The sequence below is a fragment of the Eumetopias jubatus genome, unplaced genomic scaffold, assembly GCF_037043125.1.
Source record: "Eumetopias jubatus isolate StellerSeaLion01/CBP00866 unplaced genomic scaffold, mEumJub1_p1.0 scaffold_10, whole genome shotgun sequence".
Classification (NCBI taxonomy): domain Eukaryota; kingdom Metazoa; phylum Chordata; class Mammalia; order Carnivora; family Otariidae; genus Eumetopias; species Eumetopias jubatus.
Window position 1 is genome coordinate 117542149 of NW_028274816.1, and position 21527 is coordinate 117563675.

At 35.4% G+C, this 21527-nt stretch overlaps 1 protein-coding gene across 8 annotated transcripts in view; it reads right to left on the bottom strand.

Annotated features, from left to right (window-relative positions):
* The window catches only part of BCAS3 (BCAS3 microtubule associated cell migration factor), a 598395-nt gene that overhangs the window by 403908 nt on the left and 172960 nt on the right, over positions 1 to 21527 (bottom strand). For all 8 annotated transcript variants that reach the window (XR_015769358.1, XM_028109071.2, XM_088028350.1 and 5 more), the window contains exon 13: positions 5708 to 5801. Coding sequence is in view for 7 of the 8 variants with exons in the window: in XM_028109071.2 (XP_027964872.1) it covers positions 5708 to 5801 (94 nt within the window). In the remaining variant the exon portion in view is untranslated. The remainder of the gene's footprint in view (positions 1 to 5707; positions 5802 to 21527) is intronic.

Genomic DNA, 21527 nt, shown 5'->3' on the forward strand with positions numbered 1-21527 from the left:
GTGTGGAATGTCAATAGTATGGGCAGTCTGGGGTGAGGGCAGGATTATATGAGAGTTCTCTGTACTTCCCAATTTTGCTGTGAACCTGAAACTGCTCAAAAAAATAAAGTTCATTAATTTAAAAAAAAAGCTCTCTAGAAAACGTTACTCATTGTGTATTTAAATCATTAAAAGCAAGAAATTTACACCACCCAAAGTGAAATCTGTCCAGATTTAAGCACTGCAGGTCTCTCTGGTACTTCCAACCAAATCATAAATGTTGCCACTAAAATATTTGTTTTAATTCAGGACTCACAGCCACAGCTAATAAACAAGAATGGGAAGGAGAAATTGAAAAACAAACTGCGTGCAGCTGCTGAACTACAAGTTTCACAACACTATTTAATGGCAGCCCTTAATTTCTTTGCTGAATAGGCCCCATACAAGACCAAATGGACCATGGACCAAATGATCATGCAGTCAAACAACCTACATTTTCTCCGTAGGAGAAATGGAGTGTTATTTCATTGTGTACATTTTACATTGCTTCTAAAACAACAGGTATGGTTTCTTCTCGAATTCTGATGTATGTCCAGGATATTTTAATAATTCTGTCATCCAAAAATATGCCTTTCCAAAAAAAATAAAAGAGACTAAGAAATTTATTTACATTCATAAGTATAACAGGGATATGTTCAGGTAAAGTTGTTAGAGAAAGATCAGGTTCAAAAACAAAAATACACCATCAACATTTTTGTTACGTTTTGTTTTGCTTTTTTTTAATGAACTTCCCTAAACTTGTAAAAAGTATTCTAACAAGCACTATTGTTATTACTGGCCACACCATATACCCCATGGAAAAGCCTTTAACCAAGTAAAAGAATTATTAAAGGAGTAAAACTGTTAAAACTCACTGATAGAAATAAATTTAGAAGCACGTATGGATACATGTAAAGAAAAACTGGAAGGTGTTACTAGAGGATCTACAAGTTATATTTTGAAAAGGCCCAATTAAGTAAAAAAAACTGTAAGTACTGTGTTAAGGCCCACTTAAATTACATACCTTTCCACAAAATACCAATTGATAAAAGTTCAGAAGCTAATAAAACTAATTCAACCAGAGAACAGAAAACTGTCTCATGTTATAACATAAGTAAATTTATTGGAGGATTTAAAGATCAATAGAAAATACATCATTTGATCTCCCAAAAATATTTTTTAAAACTGTAACATAAGTAACTAAAGGGGAAAATAACAACCACTAAGGTATCCATGCATTTACAAATGGCAATGCAGCCTCTTGCTTCAAACATGTCGTATGTATGTAGGTATATATGTCTCAATCTGAGAGGGTTAAGATAAAACAAGAAATGTAATACAGAAACTATACAAGCAAAATAAAATGTCACAATCACAGGAGCTGGATAATCATTAGCAGCCACAGCTGAATCCAATATCATTATATAAGAAACTCAGTCACCAGTTTAAAAAAAAAAAAAGTTGAGGCTTTCAAATCAGTGAGAATTGAATCTTTTATAGACACACTCACTTATACTCAAGCCATAACAGTCATATTCTGAGTAGCAAAAATACTCAGAGCTGAACAGTAAATAACTAAGATGAATTGCAAGCAGTTGCATGAAATCTCCACCATCTTCTATGAAAGATTTTGCAAACCAATTTTGTGAGTGGTTGCTGAGTTATGAACCCTCCATTTAATTCAAATATTTAAACAGGTACAAAGCATTTATAAAATGTTGCAGAAATGATGACACATTGAAAAATATATCTGCCACATAATAAACGGATGAGTCCACTGTATAGACTCTGCTCCACAATCTATGTCAAATGCGCCATATTTTTCTTGCCTCATTCATTCAACTAATATTTATTTATATACCAGACACAGAATCATTATTCCCTAGCTAACCATCTTTTAGGTTACAGATTAGAACTGACTTCCTTTGAAGAATGTTCCCCAGTAGTCGAAACCAAATTAATATTCATCTCCTGGCATCTGTCCTTACTCTACAAAGGATTTTCCTTCCTTGTTTTAAGTCTCTATCACATCCACAGATTCCATGAGTAGGGAATGTCACTTGTTAACTCAATCACCAAGCCTGAGCCAGGCAATGTGAATGGCATCTCCAGTGAGAGTGCTAGCTTCCAATGTGTTTAGCCAGGTGAAATCACACCAAACATAAACCTTTGGATAACAGGCTCTTAAACATTCTAGCGCCATGAACCTTTTTAGCAACATGGTGAAGCCTAGGAACATCTTTCTCAGAATAATATATTTTTAAGACAAAGTAAAATACTTGTGATTTTAAAAACTGACATGCAGAATATGTGCTTTTTGTCATATATTAAAATATAGGGTCTACCATAATTTTGAACCATAAGCAATATTGAAAGAATTATATAAATAAGATAGAAATGATATGAAAACATCTGTTATTTTTATTGCTCATAAACTCATCAGTACAACTAGTATTCCATTGGTTTATTTTACATATTCATAAGTGAAGGAAATTTTCATCAGAGATTAGAAAAAATAAAGATGTAGTTTTTTCCTAAGTCCACATACTCTCTGAATTCTATCCATGGACTTCCCAGATCTTAGATAGAAGTTAAGAAGCCTCATTTGAGATTCAAGAAAAAAAATAAAAGAGATCTTAAAACTCATAAAATAGTTCTCACAAAATGATCTTCCCTTCAAGAAATTACAACAGTCAATGTAAGATTGACTTAAGAATACAACAGCAGAAGAATGTCAATTTATATGTTTTAAAGAGGTTATATACACACCAAAGGAATGATCTATAAAAGAAATAACTGATAAGCTGGACTTCATTAAAATTAAATAATTCTGATCTTCAAAAACACTTTCAAGAGAATAAGAAGACAAATTAAAGACTGCAAGAAAATATTTACAAAACACATATCTAATACAAGACTGTTATCCAAAATATACAAAGAACTCTTAAAAGTCAACAATTAAAAAATGAATCACCCAATTAAAAATGGACAAAAGATCTGAACAGACACCTCATCAAAGAAGATACACAAATGGCAAATAAACTATGGTATGTCCACACAATGGAATGTTATTCAGCACTAAAACGAAATGAGCAATCAAGGCGTGAAAAGACATGGAGGAGATTTAAATGCATATTAGTAAAGGAAGGAAGCCAATCTGAAATAACTATATACAGTAAGATTCCAACTATGTGACATTCTGGAAAAACTGAAACTATGGAAACAGTAAAAGGATCACTGGTTGTGAAAGGTTGAGGGAGGGAGGGATGAACAAGAGCAAAGGGGATTCTAAGGGCAGTGAAACTGTTCTGTATAGTACTATAATGGTGGATACATGCCATTATATATTTGTCAAAACTGACAGAATGTAGAACACCAAGAGTGAACCCTAATGTAAAGCGGAACCCAGAGGTTAGGTAAGGAAACAAGTATTTAAAGAAATGATTATCCCAAGATAAATTATATCATAGAGTTATACAACTAGTGCGTTAGGAACACAAAAAAAAGTAGGTGTAAATATAAAAATTATTAATCTTACCATAAAAACACAAATTTGGGGATTCAAATAGAAATAAAATAAAAAATGTACATCAAAATTATGAAATCATAGAAAACTGGTTTTCCAGAACTCACTGTTAGACAATGAAAGAAATAACTAAAACATTCCTTAGGTTATATAGGATGTTCTTATTTTAATGGAAAGCCACAGGCAGGAAAAAAATACAGCTTCCAATGTCTGAAACATTCTGACTATGGTAATATGAAATATACATTAATACAAAGGAGATTTGACATAACAGATGGACTATCAAAATGGGTCATACTGGTTACTCCAAGTGGAGTGCTGTAAGTGACATAACTTCCAGATTGTTTCTTCAAATTTAACTTAATTCCCATAACATTCAGAGCATTTCCATAAATCTTTGTCTTCATTAATTAAATCAATCCTACTGATCAACAATCACTGCAAAATCTTCCTCTCTATCAAAAATGACTAATTAAGATATTAGAAGGGAGATTATTCAAAATACTCTATATTATCCTCTTACCATCATTCTTTATTTGAAAAGATGAAAAGGGAAAAAAGATGGGTCTTTCCATCAATTTTAACTAATAGGATCATTTCTGCAGAATAAGATAAAAATGACAATCTCTTTAGATCCATCAACCAAAGGGATAAGATCAGAAAAGATTGTAAGTTTATGAAGATTATTTCAGCTCTGAAAGCAAAAGAGCAATTTATCTTTCACTTAAAAACAAAGTATTTTAAAAATAGCTCCACTAGAGTGGAATTATACCACTCTAAGTATTAAATCAATTCCTAACCATGAAAATCAGTAAAGAGAAAGAATTAAACGTGTATCTTGCCCTTTACATACACGAGAACTATGGTTCATTCCTGGTTGATGAGAAAAAACTCTTTTTAATAGAAGAACAGCAGTTAATCATGCAGAAAACATGACAGAATTAGAAAAACCACCATTCTACAGCCTTCTACACCATTCTACAGCCCTAATAACAACACTATTAAATAAAAAGTTGTTTCAGAAATGAAGCCAAAATAACACTCTACAGATTACTTGCTAATCTCCACAAGAAAAACCTATCTCCAAAATGTAGATATTTTGATGGGCTACTAACATATCCATGTGATCAAACACAGTATCATATTACATTATTTTGCAGGACACATTTTTGAGATAATTGGTAAATTTTAGATTATGGCTTGGATATTAGATAATATGATGTGTTAACTTTCTGAACTACAGTATCTGCTTACATGGGAAAAGGTCCTTATTCTTAGGAAATGTATGATTAATTTGTAGTCTGGTGAAATGTCATCAAATATGTAACTTAAATTCAAATGATTCAACAAAATACAACATGCCTGTGTATATATATTACACATACACGGCTGTACAAGTATATTTATATATACATACGTATACATATATATTTATTTATTATACATATGAAATGTGAACACCTATTTATTCACAGGTCATTATTATATTATCTTTTAAATCTATTTTTTATCATTTTGATATATTTTTATTTTTTTTTATGTTATGCTAATCACCATACATTACATCATTAGTTTTTGATGCAGTGTTCCATGATTCATGGCTTGTGTACAACACCCAGTACTATCTTTTAAATCTATTTTTATGTTTGAAACCTTACATAACAAAAAGTTTGGAAAGAAAATGAAAAGTAGTAGGGCATTCCATATACTATAACATCTCTCCTTATCAAATGCCTTAAGAACAAGCAGAAAAACAGAAACTACCACCAAAAAACAGGGAAAAATACAAATAGTTTATAATATGTTACAAAATGAAAAGGAAACTTGAAGTTACAAAGAAAGTGCCACTTACATACATTAATATGTAGTCTGGAATATTGAAATTCTTGGCTTAATTATGATACAGAAATTAACGTAACTCAACAGCATTGTTTACCACCTTCTTGAGAGCAAAACTAATACTTAGAGGATTTCTAAATTTTTATTTTAAATTCATTCATTCAAGAACCACTTACTGAACACTACTTACTTTTTTGATATACACTGACCCATATAAGAAAAGTCAGATTCCATATTTCATATTTTCCATTTCTAAAAAAAAAATTGGTTGAAAAATCCATGATATAAATGGCAAAAAAAAAATTTTTTTTTAAAAGAACATACCACTTGTATTAAACGCCATACAGCATACTGGTTTTTCATGAGCAGGAAAGTGGGCCACAATACCATCACTGTCAGAATCCTCGCTCACAAGCACCTTTACAGAAAGAAAGAAGGCAAATGGAAGTTAAGCTTTACTCACCAATCACTGAGCCTGAAGATATACACAACTACCCCACGACACCCCTGACCAAATAACATGCTTCCACTATATTGGAAGATTATTCTTGTCACTATAAGGTGAGAAGGCCACTTTAGGACTGAGGAAAAGATATATGCCCCAGCAGATCAATCATAGAAACTCTAGAAACAGTTGACTGGCTTTACTGTAAATGACAGAGACAATAATTTCTTGAAGTAGAGGTTCAGAAGAAAACAAAAAGCATAAAGTCAGCCATGGAGAGCTTCATCCAAAGAACATACAGTTCTCATTGTGTTATGGCCTGCTGGAAAATGCTTGCTCATGACTAGATCATTATCAGGCCATGATATTCAGACATAAATAATTTAATCTAGAAATATTTTTTAAGATTTTATTTGTGAGAGAGAGAGCACGCGTGCGCGCAGCACAAGCGATGGCAGTGGCAGGCAGAGAGAGAAAGAGGATCCCTGCTGAGCAAGGAGCCTGATGCGGGACTTGATCCCAGGACCCTGAGCTGGAGGCAGATGCTTAACTGACTGAGCCACCCAGGCACCCCTAAATAATCTAAAGTACACCAGGAACTAATCCTACACCGGCAGCATTAATTTTCCTTTTAGTGTTAAAAGTTTTACAAAGGTATGATTCACATACCATTAAAGTTGCCTATTTTATGTTTATAATTCAATGATTTTATACAATACTATAACCATTACAACAATCCATTATACAGAAATGTCTAATTTGTCATCCTTTCCTATCTTAATGCTTTAATTTTCTTGCCTTATTGCTCTGACTCAAACCAGCAATTCAGTGAAGCCACAGATTTATCAATTTTTTGTGCACAGATCATTGTTGCCATCTTAACAATATCTGAGTGTTCAGTTCAGTATATTAAGTACATTCAGACTGTTGTGTAACAGATTTCTAGAACTTTTTCATCTGCAACACTGAAACTCTATACCCACCAAACTCTATACCCACCCAACTCTATTCTTTCTCCTCCCTTCCTAGCCCTTGGTAACCATCTTTCTATTTTGTTTCTATGATTTTGAGTATTTTAGAGAGTCAAAATAATGGAAAGAATAGAGTATTTGCGCTTTTGTTACTGGCTTATTTCCCTTAGCAAAATGTCCTCAAGGTCTGTCCATGCTGTAACATGTCATGAGATTTCCTTCCATTTTAAGGCTGTACAATATTATTATATAGTATGTATATATCACATTTTTCTTTATCCATTCACCCTGAGATAGATATATGGATTGCTTCCACATCCTGGTTACCATGAACATGCTGCAATGAACGTGGGTGTGTAAATATCTCTTGGAGATGCTGCCTTGAATTCTTTTGCATATTAACCCAGAAGCCAGATTGCTGGATCATATGATAATTCTATTTTTAACTTTTTGAGGATCAATTTTGTTGATCTTTGCAAAGAACCAATTTTGAATTTTCCCCAATATTGCACTGTTTGCTTTTTTTTTTTTTTTTTACTTCTGTTCGTATCTTTAGTATTTACTTCATTTGTTTTGCTTGGTAATAATTTGCTCTTTTTCAGATAAGAAAAAGGGAAAAGCAAAGACTATTAGTTTCAGACCATTTTTCTTTTCTACTGTAAGCATTTAAAGCTAAGAATTTCCCTCTATGCAAGAGAATAGCTGCACTTATAAATTCTGGTATGTTCACTTTTTATTTTCATTCCATTCAAAATATTTTCTAATTTCCTAGAGATTCCTTCTCTGACCCATGAGTTATTTATAGGTAGGTGTGTTATTTTATTTCCAAATATTGGGAGATTTCCATAATTTCATTCTATTATTGATTTCCATAGTTCACAGGGAACATACTTTGCATGATTTTAATTGTTTTAAAGCTATTTAGGTTTGTTTTACGTCCAACCATAAGGTCTATCTTGGAAAACATTCCAGATGTTCTTGAAAAGAATACAAATTCTACAGGTTTGGGGAGGGAGTGTTACACTGTGCTGGTTGATAGGGTTAATCAAGTCTTATATATCTTCACAAATTTTGTCTAGTTTTTCCTATCAATTATTGAGAGCAAAGTATTTAAATCTCAAGCTGTAAATGATAGCTATAATTTCTCCTTTTAATCTGCTGGATTTTGCTCAATGTTTGTTGGGCTATGCTGTAGGTGTTTACACATTAATATTTGTTTTATCTACCTATTACACTGGCCCTCTTTTTATTATGAAATATCCTTCTCTCTGGCACTATTTCTTGACTAAGGTATTTTGTCTGATATTAATATAGCCACTCTCGTCCTATTACGGTTATTGTTTGCATGGTACATTTCTCCAATCCTTTTATTTCAACCAATTATATCTTCAAATCTGAATGATTCTGGTCTAATAATCACTGTTTTTTAACTTGAATCCATTTATAGTTAATATAATTATGCACATAATTGGATTTAGGTCTGCCATTTTGCTATTTATTTTGTCTCAAGTGTTTATTGTACTTCTGATCCTCTTTTTTTGTGTTAATTATTTTTAATGTCACCATTTTAATTCCTCTGTTGATTTTTTGGAGTAATTTTTTAGTGGTTGCATAGGTTACAAGGTGCTACATGGATTACAAGATTGTCCATTAATTACAAACTTAATTGCAATAAATTATAGCTCCTTGCTCCAATATAGCTGTATTTCCTCCCCATTCCTTTATGCTACTGTTGTCATATGTATTATCAACTGAGAAACAGGTTATAATTATTCCCTAAAACAACTGTCAACTTTTTTTAAAAAAAAATTAATGGAAGAGAAAGATAAATATTTATATATTTCATTTCTTCAAATGTCCTTCTGACCCTTTATCACCTCTCTTTCTGAGATCCCAATTACACAATGTTGGTACCCTTGATATTGTTCCAAAGGTTTTGAGGCTCTATTTATATTTCACCAACATTTTTCCTCTCTGTTCTTCAAATTGGCCCCAAACTGAACTGAAATCTCAGGCTAGCCGAGCTACACATTATCCCTTACTCATCACCTACCAAGTTTACTACTTTTAATGGAAATATTTTTGGGCTTGGGTTTTAACATACTACTCCAAATCAAGTAAATCTCCTGCCTAAAAGAGAAATAGCTTGTTCATCTGGTCCACTTAACTCTGGTAAAACTATCACACTCACCAAACTCCAGGCAGATGTGAATAAGAGCAGCCTCAGGCAAAAAGGCCATTTTCTCCTTTTACTGTTATCAAAACTCTAGAATCTTTACATGTTTATCATTTCATTCTTAGTTTTTGGTCAATATCCAGAGTCCCCAAATAGTAATTTTTGAAAATTCTTTCAAGTAATGTACTTATTTTCTAGGGAGAAGATTTGCTTATCTCTTCACCATAACTAATAGTCATTCCCCAATCATCAGTAAATTTATACATTGAAATCACCCATTTAATACATTTTAATAATGTATAAATTTAATGCTCAGTAAGTTTATACAACTGCATAACCATTACCACATTCTAGATATAGAATTCTTCCATCACCCAAAAAATGTCTTCATATTAACCCTATGGTAGATCTCTAACCTTAAGCCCCAGGCAAACCCTATGTATATTTTATCTTTTTTGCCTTTTCTAAAATTTTGAAAATTTTTCATGTAAATAGAATCATGCAGGGACACCTAGGTGGCTCAGTCAGTTAAGCGTCTGCCTTCGACTCAGGTCATCATCCCAGGGTCCTGGGATCGAGTCCCACATCTGGCTCCTTCCTCAGCGGGAAGCCTGCTTCTCCCTCTGCCTGCCACTCCCCGTGCTTGTGCTCTCTTTCTCTGACAAATAAATAAATGAGATCTTTAAGAAAAAAAGAATCATGCAATTTGCCTTCTATTTTCTTTCTCTTATATAATTTTTATAGTCCAACCATGTTGTTTCAGGTATCATACATTTCTTTATATTGCTGAGTTGTATTCCACTGTATGGAGGTATCTCACAACATGTGGGTTCACCCACCAATTCTTGGCAATTTGGATTATTTCTAGTTGATTACTATTATGCATAGTCTGTTATGAATATCTATGTATACATATTTTTGTGAACATGTTTTTATTTCTCTTGGGGAGAGACCTAGAAGTGAATTTGCTCAGTGATACGATAAACATATGCTGAACTTTTAAAGAAACTAACAGTTTTCCAAAATAGTTACATCCTTTTATATTTCCACGAGTAAAGTATGAGGTTTCCAATTTCTCCACATCCTTTCCAACACTTTGTATTTACTCTCTTTAATTATGGGCAATCTACCAGAGGCAGAAATCAGAATGATGGTCACCAGGGACCGTGGGGCAGGGGGTTGGGGAGTTACAGTATAATGAATCCAGATGATAAAAAAGTTCTAGAATGGAGAATAGTGACTGTTGTATAGTACGGTGAATATACTTATGCCACTGAATTGTAAACTTAAAAATGGCTAAATGTCAAATTTTATGTTATGCATATTTTACCACAACTGGCGGAAAAACATGCATTGTAAGTTATTTTTCTAACCTTTCTTTTTAGTTGTTCGATTGACTTTCTTTTTTTTTAATTATTAACATATAATGTATTATTTGTTTCAGGGATACAGATCTGTGATTCATCAGTCTTATACATATTAAGTGAGAAAAATAAGAAAAGGAAAAGAAGTCTTATAGGAGTAGTCTCCAGGAAAGTGTGTTAAACCAAGTTTGTTAAATATACTAAGGGTTTACTCTGGGATATATGGTATATTCACATAATTGTAGAACCATCACAACAACCAAATCTAGAACATTTTCATCACCAAAAGAAACCCCATAATCATTAACAGTTTCCCTACATTTCCCCATTTCTTCCAAACTCCCAGCCCTGGGCAACTATAGTCTATTTTCTCTTTCTATTGATTTGCTTCTTCTGGACATTTCATATAAATGGAATCGTACAACATATACTCTTTTGTGACTGGCTTCTTTCACAAAGCATATTATTTTCAAGACTCATCCACATTGGAACATGCTTTTTATTGCAGAAGAATATCACATTGCATGTATATGCCACATTTTATTTATCCATCTACCAATCAGTTGATGTACATTAGGGTTGCTCCTACTTTTTAGCCATTACAAATAATGCTGCTATGAACATTCATGGACATGTATTTTCATTTCTTTTGGGTATATCTGGAAGACAAATTGCTAAATCATATGGTAACTCTTTTCCAAAGCACCTACACAAATTTACATTCCCACCAACAACATATGAGGGCTCTCATTTCTGCTTATTGGCCCTTGCCACAAACAGAGCTCTCCCAGCTTCTCCCGGCCAACAGCAGGGACCCATTGGGACCCGTGGATTCCGGGCCCCAACAGGCTTCAGAATAAAGTGGAGCCCAGGCCAAGATATGGCCCCTTCTACCTCTGGCCTTTGGGTTTATTTCCCAGTTTGGTGGGGGCAAAGAGGAGGGAAGTGGGAATGGTTGTGTGGGTGCAGAACAGTTATAAGTGTATCCATTGTTTACCTTCCTAATCACATGGCTCACTAGGGGCTGTGGCTGGGCCACTGCTGCCCAGCATCACAGGAGAGTACTACACATGTATCACTGAACTGGGGAAAATTCAAAATTCAAAGTACAGTTTCTACTGAATTTATATCACTTTCACATCATCGTAAAGTTGAAAAGTCATTAAGTCAAGATATTTTAAGTCAGGGAAAATTTGTATGTTTTATTTTTTTCTGTGAAATATTTGTCTTTTCCCCATTTCACTGTTTTAACTCAATTTTACAAGATTCCCTTTCCTTACATATATTATAACCCTATATATCTTCCTCTCCAACATAATTAGTAGTTAGTACTCTATTTAATGGTATCAATATAGAAGCTGTCTAGTAAAAAGGCACATTAATCTCAGGGCACAGCAAAGCCTCATAAACTGTGTAATATTCTTTGTATCTTCTCTTTATGAGCTTCACAAATACAACAACCAGATACTTTTGGAAGGATTCTCTCCATTGCATTATCACCTTACCTAAAACATCAAATTAGTAATAGAAAAGATACCCCCTACAATTGTCCTAAGACATGCACCTTTTACTCACCGGTTAACTAAGCAGGCTGAACTTAAGTATATGTAATAACAACTTGACTGTATTAAAATTCATCAAAGCACTTTAATTGATACAAGGTGGATAAGACTTTATCATGTGAACAAAAAGACAAAAACACTTCAGGAGCCATTAAATTATTATGAATAACAGCTGTACCCAGGGAAAGAAAGAGCTCAAGTTTATGTCATCATTCTGGAGCATTTTCCTTTGATTAGAGACTTTGCCACACTGCTAACTTCAATTATATAAATGTGTAAAGGCATATTATACCACTTAGTTTATCTTAGCCACAAAATGCTTTTAAATAAAACAAGTAACACAGATTTAAAAATGGATACGAAGTCAATCAAATCCACTCTTCCTTAATGCAGTTACCACACAATGATCCCGTCAACATAAAATCAAACTAATCAATTTAGCATTAGAAAGATGGTGAATCAAATTTTATACGATGCCACTGTAAACATGAAAATATCTTTATTAAAGCCTCAATGGATTTAAACAGCAAAAGTGAACATAATGTCAGCTTCAGCTCCTGAGATATATATGGAAAAAGAAAAACATTACAGCTAAGGTCAAATATCAGTTGGAAAGGGCTAGAAGTGATAAATCTATGACAATAACCCCTGAAGTCTTTTTAATACAATCCAGCATAACCTAAAAACAGCCCTGTACTCCAACTGAACTATGTATCAGAGACAAAAATGTCTTCTTGACAAAAAACAGATTCACATTAATAAAAGAAAGGAGGACAGTATTATACTCAGGAAATCTTGTTGCTTTAAAAAATATTTATAATTCTTTCAAAATGCACATAGCAACTTACCATTTATTGAACATCAATTTATTTCCTGCTTTATAATAGAACCTTAAAATCAATTAAAATTTCAGAACATTTTAAGTGGGAATGAAAAGAGATTATGATCTCAACAAATATAGAAAAGATAGCATTTTTCAGGTTGGGCAACACTTTTTAACTTTTAACTTTTAAAAGCTAACAATTCTGTAACACTTATTTCCTAATAAACAACTTTACTTGTTTCAAGTGTTAACAATTCCTTTACCAAGGAAAAATGAACTTTTGCAACTCCACAACCTCCAGTTCATTTCCATATTCGAAATCCAAGAATTCCATTTTAAACTTTAAAAAATAAAGAACGGGGGCGGGGGCGACATTTGATGACATAAGGCCTAATGCTATGCTTTTTAATATAATTAAAGATTTTCTTTTTACATGTTCCTACACTTAAATATAATAAAAAAAGTTGAGTTACACCTCTGTTTCATGAAAAATAATGAGATAACATTTTCTGCTTCTAAATGACTACAAATCTGTCTGTCAACAAATGGTAGATGCTTAACAGACTTCTTAGACTCACCGAACTCAACAATGTTGAGGAGGACTGTTACTATGCAGTAAATGTGGGTGGCCTTGGAGGTAAATTAATTAAGAATCAAAGGACAAAAGAAAATATTTTTTACCTTAACACTCATAAAATACTAAGGGTTTAAATATTTAATTCCAATTAAGAAAGAAAATTAACATTTGTGTCTATCAACTTGAGCTAATTAACACAACTTAAAAAAAGTCATTAGTCAACTGAAAAGTTTGCTAGCACATCTTTAAAAAGAGTTTTAAACAAGAATACAAGCCTGCACTACAAGGTATTTGGTGAACCACAAAGTTAACATGGGAGAGGTAGAAAATGACTATTATTCTGATTTCAAATAAAATACAACAGCTAAATTCAATAACCCAGAATTTCAAAGATTTTTTTTTTATCTTTTCACTGCAGTAGAGTTCACGTGCTTTTGAAAGGCCACTTGATCTTACTACAGGAACCAGTACATGAATAGTGGTCAAAGGTGATCTTTCATCAGATATAGAACCATATATACTGGAAGCAGATTTTCTAAAAACAGCATGCAATATTTAGGGTTAATACTTTTAAGACTCACATAGCTTCTAGACATTATGTTCTGAAAACAGAATTAAATATATGTTATAGATAAAATATTTTTTTAAAGATTTTATTTATTTATTTGACAGAGAAAGACAGCAAGAGAGGGAACACAAGCAGGGCGAGTGGGAGAGGGAGAAGCAGGCTTCCCGCTGAGCAGGGAGCCTGAAGCAGGGCTAGATCCCAGGACCCTGGGATCATGACCTGAGCCAAAGGCAGATGCTTAACAACTGAGCCACCCAGGCGCGCCGATAAAATAATTTCTATTTCACAAATGTTGCTCTACTCCTATACTATTCTAATAATCAATTTTAGGTTAGATTTTTTGTAGTAACGATCACAAACTATTAGAATTTTGAAATTAACTTCCCTTCAGAAATATATTTTAAAATTCAAGACTATTGATACAAAAGAAAATAATTTTTATGGGTGCATGAGGGGAGGAAACAAAACCCAACAGGTTTCTCGCCAGCAAGATTTACATTATGTCACATATTTTTCCATGTTTATAATCACTCCTTCTAAATGTTTCTGCATTATCTGAAGATATAGGATGTGATAATATGCATTACCATGAATGTATACTAATATACACTTTGCGACTTTGAGAATTTTTTCATACCTATAAATAAATGTGTAATAAAATTTGATATTATTTACATTATTGTCAATTGTAACCATCATAATTCATCAATAATTTTTTGTTTTGTTTCTATTTAATATTTTAAATTAAATTAGATGGTAAGTATGCTCACACCATTTTCTTCTCAATGACAGTGATTTTTCTGCATTGTTTACTAATGTGTCTTTTTTTTAATCAACATATAATGTATAATTTGATTCAGAGCTACAGGTCTGTGATTCATCAGTCTTGCACAATTCACAGCGCTCACCATAGTACATACCCTCACGGATGTCCATCACCCAGCCACCCCATCCCTCCCACCGCCCTCCACTCCAGCAACCCTCAGTTTGTTTCCTGAAATTAAGAGTCTCTTATACTTTGTCTCCCTCTCTGGTTTCGTCTTTCATTTTTCATTTTTGCTTCCCTTCCCCTATGATTCTCTGTGTTGTTTCTCAAATTCCTGATGTCAGTGAGGTGTAACTCCTATCACTTCTCTTTCTCTGACTGACTTACTTTGCTTAGCATAACACCCTCTAGTTCCATCCATGTTGTTGCAAATGGCAAGATTTCATCTTTTTGATGGCTGCATAATATTCCATGTATATACATCTTTATCCATTCATCTATTGATGGATTAGGCTCTTTTCATAGTCTGGCTATTGTGTACATTGCTGCTATAAACATTGGGGTGAACATGCCCCTTTGGATCACTACATTTGTATCTTTGGGGTAAATACCCAGTAGTGCAATTGCTGGGTCATAGGGTAGCTCTATTTTCAACTTTGTGAGGAACCTGAATACTGTTTTCCAGAGTGGCACACCAGCTTGCATTCCCACCAACAGTGTAGGAGGGTTCCCCTTTATCCGCATCCTCGCAAATATCTCTCATTTCCTGACTTGTTAATTTTTGCCATTCTGACTGGTGTGAGGTGGTATCTCATTGAGGTTTTGATTCGTATTTCCCTGATGCCAAGTGATGTTGAGCACGTTTTCATGTGTCTGTTGGCCATCTGGATGTCTTCTCTGCAGAAATGTCTGTTCGTGTCTTCAGCCCATTTCTTCATTAGATTATTTGTTCTTTGGGTGTTGCATTTGATAAATTCTTTATAGATTTTGGATACTAGCCCTTTATCTGATATGCCATTTGCAAATATCTTCTCCCATTCCATCAGTTGTCTTTTGGTTTTGTTGACTGTTTCTTTTGCCGTGCAGAGGCTTTTTATCCTGATGAAGTCCCAATAGTTCATTTTTGCCCTTGCTTCCCTTGCCTTTGGTGATGTTTCTAGGAAAAAGTTGCTGCAGCTGAGGTAGGAGAGGGTGTGGCCTGTGTTCTCCTCAAGGATTTTGATGGATTCCTGTCTCACATTTAGGTCTTTCACCCATTTTGAGTCTTTTTGTGTGTGTGCTGTAAGGAAATGATCCAATTTCATTCTTCCTCATGTGGCTGTCCAATTTTTCCAACACCATTTGTTGAAGAGACTGTCTTTTTTCCATTGGACATTCTTCCCTGCTTTGTCGAAGACTGGTTGACCATAGAGTTGAGGGTCCATTCCTGGGCTCTCTATTCTGTTCCATTGATCTATGTGTCTGTTTTTGTGCCAGTACCATACTGTCTTGATGACTGCAGCTATGTAATAGAGCTTGAAGTCCGGAATTCTGATGCCACCGACTTTGCTTTTCTTTTTCAACACTCCTCTGGCTATTTGGGGTCTTTTCTGGTTCCATACAAATTTTAGGATTATTTCTTCCATTTCTTTGAAAAAAGTGGATGGTATTTTGATAGGGATTGCATTAACTGTGTAGATTGCTTTCGGTAGTATAGACATACAATATTTTTTTCTTCCAATCCATGAGCATAGAACGTTTTTCCATTTCTTTGTGTCTTTCTCAATTTATTTCAGGAGTATTGTATAGTTTTCTGAGTGCAGATCCTTTGCCTCTTTGGTTAGATTTATTCCTAGGTATCTTATGGTGTTGGGTGCAATTATAAATGGGATCGACTCCTTAATTTCTCTTTCTTCTGTCTTGTTGTGGGTATATAGGAATGCCACTGATTTCTGTGCATTGATTTTATATACTGCCACTTTACTGAATTCCTGTATGAGTTCTAGCAGTTTTGGGATGGAGTCTTTTGGGTTTTCCACATACAGTATCATATCATCTGCAAACAGTGAGAGTTTGACTTCTTCTTTGCCAATTCGGATGCCTTTTATTTCTTTTTCCTGTCTGACTGCTGTGCCTAGGACTTCTAGTACCATGTTGAATAGCACTGGTGATAGTGGACATCCCTGCCACATTCCTGACCCTAGGGGGAAAGCTCTCATTTTTTTTCCCCATTGAGAATGATATTTGCTGTAGGTTTTTCATAGATGGCATTTATGATATTGAGGTATGTACCCTCTATCCCTATACTCTGAAGAGTTTTGATCAAGAAAGGATGCTGTACTTTGTCAAATGCTTTTTCTGCATCTCTTGAGAGGATCATATGATTCTTGTTCTTTCTTTTGTTAATGTATTGTATCACGTTGATTGATTTGCGGGTGTTGAACCAACCTTGCAGCCCAGGGATAAATCCCACTTGGTCGTGGTGAATAATCCTTTTAATGTACTGTTGGGTCCTATTGGCTAGTATTTTGGTGAGAATTTTTGCATCTATGTTCATCAAGGATATTGGTCTGTAGTTCTCCTTTTTGATGGAGTCTTTGTCTGGTTTTGGGATCAAGGTAATGGTGGCCTCATAAAATGAGTTGGAAGTTTTCCTTCCATTTCTATTTTTTGGAACAGTTTCAGGAGAATGGGTATTAATTCTTCTTTAAATGTTTGGTAGAATTCCCTTGGGAAGCCATCTGGCCCTGGGCTTTTGTTCGTTGGGAGATTTTTGATGACTGCTTCAATTTCCTTAGTGGAAATAGGTCTGTTCAGGTTTTCTATTTCTTCCTGGTTCAATTTTGGTAGTTGATACATCTCTAGGAATGCATCCATTTCTTCCAGGTCATCTAATTTGCTGGCATAGAGTTGCTCATAATATGTTCTTATAATTGTTTGTATTTCTTTGGTGTTGGTTGTGATCGCTCCTCTTTCATTCATGATTGTGTTGATTTGGGTCATTTCTCTTTTCTTTTTGATCAGTCTGGCCAGGGGTTTATCAATCTTGTTGATTATTTCAAAGAACAAGCTCCTAGTCTCGTTGATCTGTTCTACTGTTCTTTTGGTTTCTATTTCATTGATTTCTGCTCTGATCTTTATTATTTCTCTTCTCCTGCTGGGTTTAGGCTTTATTTGCTGTTTTTTCTCTAGCTCCTTTAGGTGTAGGGTTAGGTTGTGTATTTGAGACCTTTCTTGTTTCTTGAGAAAGGCTTGTATTGCTATATACTTTCCTCTCAGGACTGCCTTTGCTGTATCCCAAAGATATTGAACAGTTGTGTTTTCATTTTCACTGGTTTCCATGAATTTTTTTAATTCTTCTTTAATTTCCTGGTTGACCCATTCATTCTTTAGTAGGATGCTCTTTAGCCTCCATGTATTTGAGTTCTTTCCAACTTTCCTCTTGTGATTTGAGTTCTAGTTTCGAAGCACTGTGGTCTGAAAATATGCAGGGAATAATCCCAATCTTTTGGTAGCAGTTGAGACCTGATTTGTGACCTAGGATGTGATCTATTCTGGAGAATGTTTCATGGGCACTAGAGACGAATGTGTATTCCGTTGCTTTGGGATGGAATCTTCTGAATATGTCTGTGAAGTCCATCTGGTCCAGTGTGTCATTTAAAGTCTTTATTTCCTTGTTGATCTTTTGCTTAGATGATCTGTCCATTTCAATGAGGGGGGTGTTAAAGTCTCCTATTATTATTGTATTATTGTCGATGTGTTTCTTTGCTTTTGTTATTAATTGCCTTATAATTGGCTGCTCCCATGTTAGGGGCATACATACAATTGTTAGATCTTCTTGTTGGATAGACCCTTTAAGTATGACATAGTGTCCTTCCTCATCTCTAATTATACTCTCTGGTTTAAAATCTAATTTTTTCTGATATTAAGATTGCCACCCAGCTTTCTTTTGATGTCCATTAGCATGGTAAATGGTTTCCCACCCCCCTCACTTTAAATCTGGAGGCGTCTTTGGGTCTAAAGTGAGTCTCCTGCAGACAGCATATGGATGGGTCTTGTTTTTTAATCCAATCTGATAGCCTGTGTCTTTTGATTGGGGCATTTAGCCCATTTACATTCAGGGTACCTATTGAAAGATATGAATTTAGTGCCATTGTATTGCCTGTTAGGTGACTGTTACTGTATATTGTCTCTATTCCTTCCTGGTCTATGTACTTTTAGGCTCTTTCTTTGCTTAGAGGGCCCCTTTCAATACTTCTTGTAGGCTCGTTTGGTGTTCGCAAATTCTTTCAGTTTTTGTTTGTCCTGCAAGCTTTTTATGTCTCCTTCTATTTTCAATGACAGCCTAGCTGGATACAGTATTCTTGGCTGCATATTTTTCTCGGTTAGTGCTCTGAATATATCATGCCAGTCCTTTCTGGCCTGCCAGGTCTCTGGATAGGTCTGCTGCCAATCTAATATTTCTACAGTTGTAGGTTGTAGACCTCTTGTCCTGAGCTGCTTTCAGGATTTTTTCTTTGTCTCTGAGACTCATAAGTTTTACTATTAGATGTTGGGGTGTTGACCTATTTTTATTGATTTTGAGAGGGGTTCTCTGTGCCTCCTGGATTTTGATGCCTGTTTCCTTCCCCAAATTAGGGAAGTTCTCTGCTATAATTTGCTCCAATATACCTTCTGCCCCTCTCTCTCTTCTTCTTCTGGGATGCCAATTATTCTAATATTGTTTCATCTTATGGTATCACTTATCTCTCAAATTCTGCCCTCGTGATCCAGTAGTTATCTTTTTCTCAGCTTCTTTATTCTCCATCATTTGGTCTTCTATATCATTAATTCTCTCTTCTGCCTCATTTATCCTAGCAGTTAGAGCCTCTGTTTTTTATTGCACCTCATTAATAGCCTTTTTGATTTCAACTTGGTTAGATTTTAGTTCTTTTGTATCTCCAGAAAGAGATTATCTAGTATCTTCTATGCTTTTTTCAAGCTCAGCTAGTATCTTTTAATCATCATTCTGAGCTCTAGTTCTGACATCTTACTAATGTCCGTACTGTTTAGGTCCCTGGCAGTCAGTATTGCCTCTTGTTCTTTTTTTTGAGGTGAGTTTTTCCGTCTTGTCATTTTGTCCAGAGGAAAACAGATGAATGAGGGAACAAACTGCTAAAAGGGTAACAACGACCCCAGAAAAATATACACTAAACAAATCAGAAGAAACCCAAAACCGGGGGGAAAAGAAAGGAAAAAAAAGGAAAGAAAGAAAAATTAATATGATCAGGCCGGTGAATAGAACAGAGCCACACACTAGATTTTGAGTGTACCTTGGTCTGTTAGAAGAAAGTGCCTTTCAAAATTTTAAAGAGAGGAAAACTTACATATATATAAAAATAAGGGTAAATATGATGAAGGGATGGAATATGACTGTAAAGATGAAAATTAAAAAAGATTTTAAAAAAGGAATTGATGGGCGCCTGGGTGGCTCATTTGGTTAAGCATCTGCCTTCAGCTCAGGTCATGATCCCTGAGTCCTGGGATCAAGTCCCACACTGGGCTCCCTGCTCAGCGGGGAGTCTGCTTCTCCCTCTCCCTCTCCCTCTATGTTCTCCCTCTCTCTCAAATAAATAAATGAAATCTTAAAAAAATTTTAAAAAAGGAATTGATAAGATGTTGGTTGAAAAAGGAACGAAGAAAAATTCAACTCAAAAATTAGAAAAAGAAAAAGAAAATTTAAAAGATTAACTTTGAAAGACTAAAGAATCACAGGGAAAAAGCCATAAATTCTATGTGCACTGGAGTCTTGCAGTTCTCATTGATTGGTAAACTTGGTCTTGGCTGGATGTTCTTGCCGATCTTCTGGGGGAGGGCCCTGTTGCAGTGATTCTCAAATGTCTTTGCCTGAGGCAGAATTGCACCGCCCTTGCCAGGGGCCAGGCTAAGTAATCTGCTCAGGTTTGCTCTTTTTAGCTTTCCCTGCAAGATTTCTGTACAGCTTTCGAGGACGAGAGTGAAAATGGCGGCCTCCCAATCTCTGGTCCCAGAGGAGCCGAGAGCTCAGGGCCCCACTCCTCAGTGAGCCCTCAGAGAAAAGCAGTCAATGACTCCTGTCTCCCTGGTCTCTGGCTGCACTCCGTGCTCACCTGGCCTGTGACCAAGCATTTCTAACTCTGGCACCTGACCCCGTTTGGAGTCTCCAAACCCAGCAGATTCCTGAAGTGCTCTCCCATGCCGCTCCTCCCAGGGGAAGAAGGGGAGTCTCCCCGGATCTGCGCTTGTTGGGTCCCTGCTCGAAGAGTAGTAGCCCAACAGTGCCACGGATCACAGTTTATGGCAACCCTGAGCCGAGAACCCACTCCTCGGCTCCATCTTTGCAGCTCGCTTCTCCGCCCTGATACCTGGGAGCTCTGCCACACTCAGGCACCCCCAGTCTTTCTGTGATCCCCGAGGGTCTGGAGTCCCAATGAGGGTTCCACCCCCCCCACCCCACCCCTGCTTAGCCATTGGAGTGACATCCCTCAGCAAAGCAGACTTCTAAAAGTTCCAATTTTGTGCTCCACTGCTCTATCACTGGCCAGTAGCCAGCTGACGGAGGCTCCCTCCCCGCATGGTCTATCTTCCTGAATATCGCCTTGGATTCACTTCTCCACAGGTCCTACCTTCCAGAAAGTGGTCACTTTTTTGTTCATAGAATTGCTGCTATTCTTTTCTTTGATCTCCTGTTGAGTTTGTAGGTGTTCCGAATGGTTTGATAACTATCTAGCTGAATTCCTGGGACCAGAGGAAATTTAGGTCTCCTACTCCTCCTCCATCTTGCTCCTCTAGTCAATAATTTTTTAAATTCCCTCCAAAATGTGGAAGTTCCTATTGACTGCTTCTATGAGCAAGCCTCTACCTTAAAAATCAATTATTAGGGGCACCTGGGTGG